The sequence below is a fragment of the Mobula birostris genome, chromosome 15, assembly GCF_030028105.1.
Source record: "Mobula birostris isolate sMobBir1 chromosome 15, sMobBir1.hap1, whole genome shotgun sequence".
Taxonomy (NCBI): domain Eukaryota; kingdom Metazoa; phylum Chordata; class Chondrichthyes; order Myliobatiformes; family Myliobatidae; genus Mobula; species Mobula birostris.
The window spans coordinates 46071065-46086430 of record NC_092384.1 but is presented as its reverse complement, the minus strand read 5'-3'; the positions used below and the strand labels follow the sequence as shown (position 1 = coordinate 46086430).

The 15366-nt window shown below is 38.5% G+C and overlaps 1 protein-coding gene across 1 annotated transcript in view; it reads right to left on the bottom strand.

The window, feature by feature from the left end:
* tdrd12 (tudor domain containing 12) overlaps positions 1–15366 on the bottom strand; it is a 197954-nt gene that overhangs the window by 94904 nt on the left and 87684 nt on the right. The window contains exons 17-18 of the mRNA XM_072279710.1: positions 7768–7959; positions 2159–2287 (exon numbers count right to left, since the gene is read on the bottom strand). Of these exons, the coding sequence (XP_072135811.1) occupies positions 2159–2287; positions 7768–7959 (321 nt within the window). The remainder of the gene's footprint in view (positions 1–2158; positions 2288–7767; positions 7960–15366) is intronic.

Sequence of the window (15366 nt, the reverse complement as noted above, 5' to 3'; positions counted from 1 at the left end):
ATATCAGGCTGTGATGCAGCCAGGTACTATACCCTCCACTACAACATACTCTATAGAAGTTCATCAGTGTTTTAGATGTCATACCAAATCTTCACAAACTCCTAAGGAAGTTGGGGGGACAGGGGCTGCCGTGCTTTCTCTGTAATTGCACTTACGTGCCGGGCCCAGGACAAGTGCTCCAAAATAATAAACCTGAGGAATTTAAAGTTGCTGACCCTCTCTACCCAATCCTCCAATGAGGACTGACTCTGGTTTCCTCCTCCTGAAGTCAATAATCAGCTCTTTGGTCTTGCTGACATTTAGTAAGAAGTTATGGCATCTCTCAGCCAGACTTATAATCTCCCTCCTGTATGCTGATTAGTGACAACTTTTGATTCAGTTTACAATAGCGGTATCAACTGCAAACTTAAATATGGCATTGGAGCTGTGCTTAGCTACACAGCCATAAGTGTAAAGCAAGTAAAGCAGGGTGCTTCTGCTGATGGGGATTTTGCAGAAGATGTTGTTGCCAATACGAATTGACTGGGATCTGCAAGTGAGGAAATCAAACATCCAATTGAATAAGGAGGTATTAAGGCAAAGGTCTTCGAGTTTATTGATTGGTTTTGAGGTGAAGGTGGTACTGAATGCCGAGCTGTAGTTGATAAAGAGCACTCTGCTGTATCCATCTTTGCGGTCCAGATGTTCCAGGGTTGAGTGAAGAGCCAATGAGATAAGATCAGCTGTGGACCTGTTGCTCCAGTAGACAAATTAGAGTGGATCCAAGTCGCTTCTCAGGCAGGAGAAGATATGTTTTATCACCAACCTCTCAAAACACTTCATCACTGTGGATATAAGTGCTACTGGTTGATAGTCATTGAGGCAGGTTACCACGTTCTTCTTGAACATAATTAAAGCCTGCTTGAAGCAGATGGGTACTTCAGACCGCCGACACGAGAGGTTAAAGATCTCAGTGCACACTCCAGCCAGTTGTTCGGCACAAGTGCTTATTGCTTGACCAGGTAGCCGTCTGGGCAGAATGTCTTTCATGGGTTCACCCTCTTGAAGGCTGTTTGCACTTCGGCCTCAGGGACTGCGGTCACAGGATCGTCAGGGGCTGGGGACTTTGTGATGGCTCCTCTATGTTTTGGCGGTCAAAGCAAGCATGGAAGGCATTGAGCTCATCTGGTAACAATGTCAATTAACTTGACTTTAAGAACTGAAAGCATTCAAGCTCTGCCACAACTGTCGAGCATCCTTCACTGATTCAAGTTTAGTCCAGAATTGCCACTTCGTCCGTGAGATGGCTTTCCGGAGATTGTACCTTGACCTCTTATAACTTTCTTGATCATCAGGTTTTGCTGGCTGCTTACACTGCAAAACCTACTCTCTCTTTGGAATTACAGGCATTGCAAGGAGAAGAACTAGCAGATCCATCACAGAGTCTACTGAGCATGTCTCCAGATGGTCATGGATCAACAGGTATAACCCGTGGACCAAAACACTGCTGGGACAAAAGCCATGGCCTGATCAACCCTAGCTGGGTCGCCTGGGCAAAGGATTCTGATGTTGAAAGACCTGAAACACCCGATGACCCCAGGTTACATCATTAATGATGTGTCCCAGCAAATCCTAGGATGTACCTCTCAGCATCATTCAGAAAAGATGACTGTAGCATTAATCTTTTCTATTTGTTGCTGACTTAACTTTATATATCCCTTTAAATATTAGTCATACAGCACAGGAACATGTCCGTCATGCTACCATGTCCATACCAACTGGCAGATTTATTTATACACGTTTGATGTGCAGCCTTTCAGGCCTTGGTAATTCGTGAGTTTGTCTAGATGTTTCATAAGTGTTATAAGAGTGTGTGCCTCCACTATCTCATCAGGCAACACCTTTGAGATTCCAAACACTTTGAAAAATATTCTCTCTCAAATCCCCTTTAAATCTACCCTCAACCTCTTGATATGTTGTTTTGCTAAATTCCCTTTAAAATTTCAGGAGCATAAGGATTTTTTTCTCCAACTTAGTAAGTAAGCAGTAAAACAATATTTGCAAAGTAGTTATCAGTCTTCACAGAGAGAGGGTGTGTGTTATTTTTGTCAATTACATATAACTTAGATCATTGTATTCTCAGGGACTGTTCGAGTGTATTAAAATCACAGTTACTTACTTTAAACACATGATTAACTTCCTCGGCACAATTAGCAAAAATCAAAGTCTTTTGTAAAATCTCAGAGGTGAAGTCCAACATGGTCAACAACAATGACGTTTTCTCATCATCCAGACAAAGCTGCACTATCTTTTAAAGAAATATCATTGACATACATTTAAAGCAAATAGGATTCATAAAAATATTCTTTAAAATTACTAAACAGAACATAAAAGTAACTTCTCAAATATTCTCCGGAACCTATGAAGTGCAAGTATTACAGGGCACAATTACTTCCACTCACAAAACAGCCTTAATATTTAATTTTTTTAAATTTAAGGGGCTTTGTAGAAGTACAGTCAAACAAAATATTGATGACTAACTTCACAGAAAGAGAAAAAACTTACAGAAAGAAGGGATGAGCAACAAATTCTGGCATTACCAGGTACACAGACATTTAATTTTAAAAAATCAAAATGCTCATTAGGACAGAATTAGAGGAGCACAGTTATCCTGGAAGCTAACAGAGCTGCAGGTAATTACAATGAAAAGGAGGCAAGACCATAAAACACTTAGAAACAAGATTGAGAATTATAAAGTCAGGTCAAATTGAGTTTATTTTCATGTGCAATGAGGTATGGGAACATAAATAACTTGATTGCAGCAGTGTCACAGACATACTGTAGATACAGACAGCACACAGAATATAAATTATAATGTAAATTATAAAAAAAGACAGTGAAGTGTGAGGAAAAATTGACTTTGCAAAAACAAGGTCAAGGTTGAATCTGCAGACACAATCCTGATTTTCCAGTTCAACCCTCAGTTCTGGTGTTGTGTTTTCAGCTTGCACGGCTCCCTGTGATCTGATACATTTTTCCAGGATATCTGTTTTCATCACATTCCCAAAGACATGTAAATTGTTAGGTAAAATGGTCACTGTAAGTTACCCCTAGAGTGTGAATAGTAAGTATCTGGGGGAAGTTAAGGAGAACAAGCGGAGAAACAAAAAAAAAGTGTAGAAGTAGAGTTAAAGGGTTTTTGATAGGTGGCATGAACTCATTGGGCATGTTTCTAACAGGTGTGACTCTGAGGAAACCCACATTACCATGGAAAATGCAAATTCCACATAGGCAGCACCAGGCTGGAGCTGTGAAACAGCAGCTCTCATTGCAGTGCAATTGTACTGTCCATGATGCCATTCAGCCACTAACAACATTTCTCACAAGTTCACACTCAAATTCTCTCTCTCCTTTTATCAAGCTTCTAGTCCTCCAGTAATGAATTTTAAAATTCTATCACATTTCTGACTAAGTTATAAACCTTTTTTAAAATTTAATACTACTTCTAATTGTCACAGATAAATCATTTCTCCTTTTGGGCATTTCTGCCTATAAGAATTTTTATTTTTGCAAAATGCACATTATTTAAGTGCTCAATATTATCAGCCCACTATCATGTTGTTCAATGTGTTCTCCTAATTAACCATAACCAACTCTCCTTTCATACTTCCATAGTTAACTTTGTTTAGATTTAGTAGCCTGGTTTTGCATTCAACTTCCTCACTTCCAAACTGACTGTAAAATTTAGACATATTTTAGGCCACTTGAAAGCAAGACTATCAACCAACCTCTTTTCACTGCATGAAACAAGATTCAAAATACTATTTCTCCCCTTCAGTTCATCAAAATATTGATCAAGAAGGGTGCCTAGAACACATTCTATGACTTGATCTTCCACATTATCCTATAGATAATAAATTTGTTTTAATAAAGTCTCCAATAATTAAGTATCTTTGCTTTTCATTTCATTTTTAAATCTTTTTATTATTATTGAAAATTGACAAAAAATACATTAAAATAATCAAGTCAATAAATCAATATATATAAGTCAAACTATTATCCAAGCTAAACAGCATATCAATAATAATAATTTTTTTAAAATGTTAAAGTTTTTTGAAAAAAGGAGGAAAAAAGGACCCCTACTAACTAAAACAAAGAAAAAACCCAGCTAACAAACAAAAAAAAAAATGAGAAAAGAAAAAGTAGCACAAACCCGGAGCTATACGCCATACAAGCTTCTATATATAAAAAAAGACATCAATCTGCCAACCAAATCCATTTACCCAAGAATCAGAAGGGAACCATCTTAATTTACTCAAATCAAATGATAGTAGTAGGCAAAAGAGCCCCACCTTTTCTCAAGGTCAAATCGAGGATCAAAAGTTCAACTTCTGATTTTTCCCAAACTAAGACATAGCATCACCTGAGAGAACCATTGTATCAAAGTGGGAGCAGAGGCATCTTTCCATTTCAACAAAATAGCCCTTCTAGCCAATAATGTAACAAATGCAATTACATATTGGTCTGATATAGAAATACCATGAATATACTGAGGAATTATACCAAACAAAACTGTCAATTTATTAGGTTGTAAATTAATTTTTAAAGCTTTAGAAATTATAAAAAAGATTTCCAAAACTGTTTCAGTACAGAACACAGCCAAAACATATGTGTCAATGTAGCTATCTCAGTTTTACATCTATCACACTGACTATTAACATTAGGAAATATTTTAGACAGTCTCTCCTTTGTCAAATAATAACGATGTTCAATTTTAAATTGAATCAGAGAATGACTGGCGCAAATCGAAGAAGAGTTAACCAACTTCAAAATTCACAACCAATCCTCTGTTATCAAGGTCATGTTAAGCTCTCTTTCCCAATCTTCCTTAATCTTAAGGATAATTATCCTGCTGTAGTAGTAAAATATAAATTTTCACAATAAAACCTTTCACTAAAGGGTTAATTTTTAAAATAGTGTCCAACAGGTCAGAATCTTGTATATATGGAAAATTACCCAAATATTCTTGTAAAAAATGTCTGACCTGAAGATATTGCAAAAAGTGTGAGTATGAAAGAGAGTATTTAGTTACTAATTTCTCAAAGGACATCAACCGGCCTTCTTGAAACAAATCCATAAAGGAATAAGTTCCTTTATTCCTCCAAAGAGAAATCGTAGGATCACTAAGTGAAAGTTTAAATAGTTTCGATAAATTAAACTAAGGTTAAATTTTTTAAGATTAAAAAATTTACGAAACTGGTACCAAATTCGTAATGACTGTTTAATCACAGGATTAATATTTAAAATAGAAATTTTGGCTAGTTGTACAGGTAAAGAAGCTCCTAATAACGAACTTAAGTAAAATTGTTTCACAGCTTTCAATTCCAAGTCAACCCATGAAGGATGTTCATTTTTATCGGTCCAATATAACCAAGAACACGCATAATGTATATTAACCGCCCAATAATACATTCTTAAATTAGGCAAAAAAAGACCTCCATTCTTTTTTAATTTTGGTAAATGACATTTTCCAATTCTTGGTCTTTTATTATTCCAAACAAAAGATGAAATAATAGTCAACCTGAACAAAAAAATTCTTAGTTTAAAAAAATAGGAATTTTTGAAATACATATAAAAATTTTGGTAAGATCATCATTTTAACTGCATGAATTTGACCAACTAACGAAAGTGTAAGAGGATTCCACCTAGAGAATAATTGCTTCATAAAATCCACTAAGGGAACTGAATTAGCTCTATAAAGGTCTCCATAATTTTTAGTGATGATAACACCTAAATATTTAAAAGAATCCGTAACTTTAAAAGGAATATCATCATATATAAAAGCAGAATCATTTAAAGGAAATAATTCACTTTTATGCAGGTTTAATTTATATCCTGAAAACTTTCCAAATTCATTTAATAATTTCAATAAACTAGGAATAGATTCTTCAGGATTCAAAATATAAAGTAAGAGATCATCAGCATAAAGAGAAATCTTTTGTATAATCCCATTTATGGAAATTCCTTGAATATCCTTAGCTTCACGAAGTGCAATAGCCAAAGGTTCCAGCACCAAATTAAATAACAAAGGACTTAGCAGACATCCTTGTCTCGTACCCCACATAAGTCAAAAAAAGGGGGATCTACAGTTATTAGTAATCACAGTGGCAATAGGGCTTTTATATATCATTCTAATCCACTTATTAAAATTAGTACCAAAGCCAAATTTCTCTAAAACGTTAAATAAATATTTCCATTCAACTCTATCAAATGTCTTTTCAGCATCAAGAGAAACAATACATTGGGGAGTTTTCAAGGGGGATAAGTATATAACATATAACAGTCTCCGAGTGTTAGAAAAAGAATAACAGCCTTTTATAAAACCTGTTTGGTCTTGAGAAATAATTTTAGCTAGTAAATTCTCCAACCAATTAGCCATTATTTTTGAAAGGATTTTGGCATCTACATTTAATAATGAGATAGGTCTATATGAAGCACAATCCGTAGGGTCTTTATTTTTCTTAAGAATTAAAGAAATAGAAGCTTCATAAAATGTAGAAGGTAACTCTCCTAACAAAAAAGAATCTTTAAACATTTCCAACATATAAGGAGTAAGCAAATTTTCAAATTTTTTTTTAATAAAATCCTGCTGTTATATAAGCCTCTGATTTTCAGATTCATGCCACTTCTAACATTACAGCCAGTAATTGCAACCTATAAATAAAGGGCCAAAGCTTTCAACCCTTTGCTGTTTCTTAGATCGATCCAAATTGATTCTAATTTTAAAGCATGTTCTGTATTCCTTATTAATAATTCTACATCATCCCCTTTTCCTTACTGCCAGTCCTTGTACCTATCATCTCTGGGACGGAAGTCACATGCTTCTTCATAAGCTATCATGAAAGGGACCAGGATGGCAATGCTTGGTTGTTGGTAGGTAGGGTTAATACCTGACTTTCAAGAGCACTTGTGGGTTACGTTCCGGCCAGACTTGGTCCTTAAACTGCTGGAGAACAGTGCGGAAAGAACAAGTGCTGTTTTCTCCTGGTAGGGATTAGTTTTTAGTTCCAAGTGCTCCTGCCATGTTTTGTCACCCTGCAATCTTATCCTTCAATCTCTTTGAATTATGGAGGACAGCATGCATATAAATGTCTCTCTCCAGCAGACTTCATCATGATCATCATGACTCCAGTGTTTCTACTATTTTTTAATGTTTCTTAATTGTACATATGATTTTTTTGTGTTGTATCGCTGAACAGCAGCGAACCATCTGATTGGCCTGTCAGAGTTCTCTTTGGGATCTAGTTGATTTGATCAGCATTTTTGATTTGGCTATTGTTCACGATTGCACATAATAAATAAATAAATAAATAAGTTGAATATCCTGGTACATTTATTTATTTATCCAACTTTGCTCACCTTGCTGCCAATTTCAATAATACCAATTTACTTATATTTCTGCCAATAATTAATTTCCCTTGTTGCAACATAACAAGCATTCAGATATAGAGCTTTTCATTTTATCATTGTCAATTTTCTGTAGTTTAACTCCTGTTTGCTGCTTGACCTAGTTTTTCTTACCTAGTTCACTTACAACTTCTCTAACATCACCTTCCTACTTTCTCTTTCCTTTGCAATTTCCATCCTTTATCAAGCTGGTTTAAAGCACTTAGGCATAGTACATAAATTACAGTACCCAAGATCTAATTTTCCAAACAAAAGCATTTAACTACAATGAGGTGAGCACAGCAAAGCTTCTGAAAATATTCATGCTTCTCTTGTACACACCTGATGCACTTTTCCATAAAGTGCAGCTTCTTCCATGACTGTTATAACAACATAAGGATCACTTCGATTTTCTTTTATCAAAATTTCCATTTCTTTTGTCCAATGCTTTCCAACAGCAATGAGCTGTTGTGGAGTTGACCATCTTTCTGGAATCTTAGTGGCCTCCTTGAAATTTTGTAAGATAGTAGACATCTATGATTGAAAATAAATTAGTATATTTTTTCTATTATGCATCTTGAGAACAATATTTCAGAATTCCCATGTTTATATTCAAACAATGAAGCTATGCATTATCAATGAGAATAATCTTTTAAGTCTAATTAAAGTGTTACTAATAATTAATACCACACCACACAAAAACAAAATTAATCTCACTTCCATTAATAATCATGTTTTGCCAGATAAAACCTGGATAAATTCCCCTGCCAGAATTTTGGACAAGTGATACCAAAAAAAAGTAATGCACTTCTGCTGATAGAACGAAAATGCATGCTGTAAACATTTTCACAGCAACCTTTAGCTTTATAAAGGTTGTTGTAAACGAACTGGAAAAGTATGGTTGATCCATTATTGATAAAGCACAAGAGGAGATTGTAAAGCTCATTACTCGCTGTAGTTAAAGCCCAAAATGATTATTTATTAAATCTGCTCTTAATCTTCTCTGCTCCATGGATAACATTCCCAGATTCAAAGTCAATCTTGGCATCTGAAATTTCTCATCACTGGATTCATTCAAGTAATTCCATTCTGAAGAGCCCTGATGTGTTTCCTAAAGTGTGGCGATGAGAATATCACACATTTTAGGAAACATTTGAAGGCATTATGATGCAATGATGACTCTCCTCATATTTTCTTGTAACATAGACAAAGTCTGACTATATTCTATTTTCCAACCAGAATTCTTTAATCCCATCTCTCACTTGATGGTTGAATGTGGCCTGGTAAAACTGAGGCCAATTAGTATTACAAGTAAATATTCTAATGGATGGAGTTTTATCTCACACAAGGCAGATGGCTGTGGTTGAAAGTCAATCATTCCTTTCCCAGCACAGGGTTGTTGACGCAACTATCTTCAAACGATTCATGAATCATGTCCCATCCATCAATTAATGAAAAGTTGGGATATTTTGTGTTCCGGCTTTCAGGCAATTTGTTTGCTTTTACTATGTGATTAAGCACACTCAACTTTTATTTTGAAATGAGCTGTTTCAGATCTGTATTAGGTCACTTCCTGTGCAGTCAGGAATTAATAAGTAGGAAGCACTGGGTGACTGAAGGCCCAGGAGTCTATGTTAGGAGAAAAAAACATCTATCTAAAGCCAATGGGCTTAGAAGAGCCATCCGAGAGGGCACTGGTGAACATGGAGCTGACACCGATCAGTTCGTGGAATGTCACTTCTATGTTGACGACTGGCTTGTGTCTGTACCTACCAATACTGAAGCTATCAACCTCCTACAGAGGACCAAAGCATTTGTTGGAGAGTCAAACCTGCAGCTGCATAAGTTTGCTTCAAACAGTGAGGCTGTTACGAACACGTTCCCACCTGGAGGTCGTGCAGCGGTTGTTAAGGACATGGACCTCAGTGAAGAAGTCAAACCTAGGCAATGCAGTTTGGGACTCCTGTGGAAGATAATGACCGACACCTTCACCTTTGCAGTATCAATCAGCAATAAGCCATTCACTCAGCACAGAGTGTTGTCCACAGTGAACAGTGTGTTTGATCCCCTGGGTTTGATGGCTCTACGCACTATCTAGGGCAGAGCTCTTCTCAGGGAACTTCCTACAGACATGTGTGACTAGGGACACATCCCAACCACCAACCCACCCCCCCCCCCACCCCAGAGGAGAAACTCCACAAGTGGGAAAGCTGGAGGGACTCACTGCAAGATTTAAAACAGCTGTACATTCCTAGAACCTATACAGCACCATTTCTCTATAAGGTTGTACAACTAGCATTTGGTGCTTGGCATTGTAGTTATACTGTAACTTTGAAAATGGATGGAGAATTTCATCGTCAGATTTCCATATGTCAAGTCATTTATAACCTTGGGAACCCTTATATGTATAAAATGCAGTTCAATGGGAAATTACCCTTGGGCTACTCTGAGATGAGGGAGAAAAGCAGCATTTTCAAATACATTCTGTTCTCATATTTGTACATTTTGTTTAATGCCTCCCAGCTAGTTTTTTATCTCTAACTCAAAATGTTGCAAAATGCCCAGTAATAACGGGGGCTGTTAACCTTGCTTAATCATACTTGTCTGAAAATATAACAGAAAAGTACTGTGATACAATTTGTGCTTAGGCAGCCTTGTTGATTTCACTGAAGGACAAACCTGCCTCAGAAATTGTTTTGGCCCTCACCAAAGAAGATTGATGTTATGCATCATAACAAAGTATTTAGTGCTTACCTCACAAAAGGTCAGGCAGGGAATGTTCAGGAAATTGGTTTTTATTTACTATGTAATTAAACACTTTGAGCTTTTATTTTGAAATGAGCAGTTTCAGATCTGTATTAGGCAAGTAGGAAAGCACATTGGCTGGCAGAAGGCCAGAGAATTATGTTAGGAGCGAAAGTAGCTTCTATCTAAAGTCATCCCCTGTTATTTTCCTAGAAACATTGCTTAGAAGTCAACTTAAAAGTATCAATAAAATTTTGCTGAAGTAGAATCTTATTTTTGAGTTTATTAGACACTAACCTAGATGTTAATGGTTTACACATACCATTTACCTGTAGTATTCACTTGTCGGTATCTTATAATATTTACCTGCAGGAAATTTAACTAAGTTCTTAATTATCTGTGTATGTTTTCTTGTGTGAATGCAAGAATGTGGTAACTTAACTTTAATTTGTTGGGTTTTTTTCAGTTTCACTCCTCATTTACTGTGTCTGCTATTGAGTTACAATAAAATCAAGCAGCTAGGAGGCTATATCCTGACGTGTCATTTTTGAATGGGGTTTGGCTGACTGTCTAGTTGATATTACAGCATAACAGTGAGGGCAATACATTTGGTGACAGCAGATGGAATAAGTGGCAAGTAATATTCTGTAATGAAAGTATTATTCAATATTCATTGCCCATGACATTTTATGGCATTACTATTGCCATTTCTTAACATTAATGTCCTCAGGCTCAGCAATGAATGGAAACTCAACAGGGCATGCTTATAAGAACAAGTCAGAAACTGAATACTCTGCAGCAAGTCATTCACTTCCTGACACAGAAACATAGAAAACCTACAGCACAATACAGGCCCTTTGGCTCACAAAGCTGTGCCGAACATGTTCCTATCTTAGAACTACCTATGTTTTACCCATAGCCCTCTATTTTTCTAAGCTCCATGTAGCCATCCAGAAGTCTCTTGAAAGACCCTACCGTTTCCGCCTTCACCGCCGCCGCCAGCAGACCATTCCACACACTCACCATACTCTGCGTAAAAAACTTACCCCTGACATCTCCTCTGTACCTACTTCCAAGCACCTTAAACTATGCCCTCTCGTGCAAGTCATTTCAGCCCTGGGGAAAAGCCTCTGACTATCCACACGATCAATACCTCTCATTCTCTTATATACATCTAGCAGGTCACCTCTCATCCTCTGTCACTCCAAGGAGAAAAGGCCGAGTTCACTCAACCTATTCTCATAAGGCATGCTCCCGAATCCAGGCAACATCCTTGTAAATCTCCTCTGCACACTTTCTATGGTTTCCACTTCCTTCCTGTAGTGAGGCGGCCAGAATTGAGCACAGTATTCAAGTGGGGTCTGACCAGGGTCCTATATAGCTGCAACATTACCTCTCAGTTCTTAAACTCAATCCCATGACTGATGAAGGCCAATGCACCATATGCCTTCTTAATCACAGAGTCAACCTGCGCAACAGCTTACAGTGTCCTATGGACTTGGACCCCAAGATCCCTTTGATTCTCCACACTGCCAAGAGTCTGACCATTAATACTATATTCTGCCATCATATTTGACCTACCAAAATGAACCACCTCACACTTATCTGGGTGGAACCCCATATGCCACTTCTCAGCAAAGTTTTGCATCCTATCAATGTCCCGTTGTAACCTCTGACAGCCCTCCACACTATCCACAACACCCCCAACCTTTGTGTCATCAGCAAATTTACTAACCCATCCCTCCGCTTCCTCATCCAGGTCATTTATAAAAATCACAAAGAGTAGGGGTCCCAGAACAGATCCCTGAGGCACACCACTGGTCACCGGCCTCCATGAAGAATATGACCCGTCTACAACTACTCTTTGCCTTCTGTGGGCAAGCCAGTTCTGGATCCACAAAGCAATGTCCCTTTGGATCCCATGCCTCCCAATAAGTCTTGCATGGGGTACCTTAACAAATGCCTTGCTAAAATCCATACACACTACATCTACTGCTCTTCCTTCATCAATGTGTTGAGTCACATCCTCAAAAAATTCAATCAGGCTCGTAAGATACGACCTGCCTTTGACAAAGCCATGCTGACTACTCCTAATCATATTATGCCTCTCAGGATCTTCTCCATCAACTTCCCAACCACTGAAGTAAGACTCACTGGCCTATAATTTCCTGGGCTACCCCTACTCCCTTTCTTGAATAAGGGAACAACATCTGCAACCCTCCAATCCTCCGGAACCTCTCCTATCCTCATTGATGATGCAAAGATCATTGCCAGAGACTCAGCAATTTCCTCCGTTGCTTCCCACAGTAGCCTGGGGTACATCTCCTCCAGTCCCGGTGACTTATCCGACTTGATGCTTTCCAAAAGCTCCAGCACATCCTCTTCCTTAATATCTACATGCTCAAGCTTTTCAGTCTACTGCAAGTCATCCCTACAATCTCCAAGATCCCTTTCTGTAGAGAGTACTGAAGCAAAGTATTCATTAAGTACCTCCGCTATTTCCTCCGGTTCCATACACACTTTCCCACTGTCACACTTGATTTGTCCTATGCTCTCACGTCTTATCCTCTTGCTCTTCACATACTTGTAGAATGCCTTGGGTTTTCCTTAATCCTGTCACCAAGGCCTTCTCATGGCCCCTTCTGGTTCTAATTTAATTCTTAAGCTCCTTCCTGCTAACCTTATAATCTTCTAGATTCCTATCATTATCTAGTTTTTTTGAACCTTTTGTAAGCTCTTCCTTTCTTCTTGACTAGATTTACAACAGCCTTTGTACACTATGGATCTTGTACCCTACCATCCTTTCCATGTCTCATTGGAACGTACTCACTCAGAATCCCACGCAAATATCCCCTGAACATTTGCCACATTTCTTCCATACGTTTCCCTGAGAACGTCTGTTTCTAATTTATGCTTCCAAGTTCTTGCCTGATAGCCTCACATTTCCCCTTACTCCAGTTAAAAGTTTCCCTAACTTGTCTGTTCCTATCCCTCTCCAATGCTAAGGTAAAGGAGATAGAATTGTGATCACTATCTCCAAAATGCTCTCCCACTGAGAGACCTGACACCAGACCAGGTTCATTTCCCAATACCAAATCAAGTACAGCCTCTCCTCTTGTAGGCTTATCTATATATTGTGTCAAGAAACCTTCCTGAACACACCTAACAAACTCCACCCCATCTAAACCCCTCACTCTAGGGAGATGCCAATCAATACTTGGGAAATTAAAATCTCCCACCACAACAACCCTGTTATTATTACTCCATTCCAGAATCTGTCTTCCTATCTGCTCCTCAATGTCCCTGCTACTATTGGGTAGTCAATAAAAAACACCCAGCAGTTATTGACCCCTTTCTATTCCTAACTTCCACCCACAGAGACTCCGCAGACAACCCCTCCATGATTTCCTCCTTTTCTGCAGCTCAAAAGTATACCCTCTACTTCCTTGCAATGATCGTTTTTGAGGTCCCCATACAATCATACCTTTCCTTTTATCAAAAAAATCAAAGTACATTTATTATCAAAGAATGTATAAAGAATACACCTTGAGAATTGTTTGCTTACAGGCAGCCACAAAGCAAGAAACCAAAAGAACCCAATTAAAAAAAGACCATAACCATTGCACAGAGAAATAGGGAAAAGAAACATGCATCATGCAAACGATAGCATTCCGAACAAGACTGAGTCCTTAGATCAGCTCCCTGGAGCAACCAAAGTAGAAGGCCCAAGCCTCGATTTCAAGTTCATCATATTAGCGGGGCAAAAAAAGCAGCAAGATGGCAGCCACAGGAGAGGGGAATGAACATCACAGGACAGTGATCAAAATCAGCCCGACCCTCAACTCCACACTCGGGCTTTCCAGTCTATCTGGGCTGCCATTTATTTTGTCAAAGCACCAAGTAGTGCCTCACTCTATGACCCGAGCCCCAGTGCAGCGACACAACTGGACTGCACAGCCCGAAGCTGTTCTCAATCTCACTAAATTGGCTCGGCTCTTGGAGCGATCCAACCTTGCACCCGAGTTAGATAAATGGGTATTGAAACTCAACCGCATCGACTCCTGTCCAAATCGTTCACTTCAACAGCAACAGCAATATGTACGCCATCTGAGGCCTTGGCATAAACACATTGTTGCGTTCCAGGCTTGCGATATACCAGCACGGCACATCCTTTGAATCAGCTTCGCCACCGTTTGCTTCTTCATTGCTTGCGGTGATAGTTGACCACAATTTATTTCAGAAAAGGTGTTATTAGTAATGTTTTTAGTTGTATCTCTTGCTTTCTGATCTACCAGTAACCTGTCACACAACTTCAGTAGCACCATTTTAAACCAGAAAGATAGTCAGTTTATCATTTGCACAGTACTGCTGCAAAAGAAAACATGACATGTGGGTGATGATAAATCTGATTCTGATACAAGACCAAAAGATAGAGGAGCAGAATAAAAGCCATTTGACCCATCGAGTCTGCTTTGCCATTTCATCATGACTGATCCAAATTTCCTCTCAGCCCCACAGATTCGCCACTCTCTGGCTAAGGAAATTCCTTCTGATCTCGGTTTTAAAAAGACATCCCTCTATTCTGAGGCTGTGACCTCTGGTCTTACAGTCTCCCACCATAGGAAACATCCCCTCCACATCCAAGGCCTTTTACCATTTGATAGATTTTAATTAGGTCACCCCTCATTCTTCTGAATTCCAGTGAATCCAGGCCCAGAGTCATCAAAAGCTCTTCATACGACAAGCCATTCAATCCTGGAATCATTTACGTGACCCTCCTTGGAACCCCCTCCAGTTTCAGCACATCCTTTCTACGATAAGGGGCTCAAAACAGCTTTCAGTACTCCAAGTGGGGCCTCACCAGTCCTTTATAAAGTCTCAACATTATATCCTTGCTTTTATATTCTAGTCCTCTTGAAAAGAATGTTCACATTGCATTTACCTCTCTCACCAGACTCAACCTGCAAATGAACCTTTTGGGAATCCTACACAAGGAGTCCCAATTCCTTATGCGCCTCAGTTTTTTGCATTTTCTCTCCACTTAAAAAAGACAACCCTTTCATTTTTTCTACCGAAATGCATGACCATACACTTTACGACACTGTATTCCAACTGCCACTTCTTTGCCCATTCTCTTAACCTAAGTCCTTCTGTAGCCTCTCTGCTCCTCAAAATTACTTGCCCCTCCACCTATCT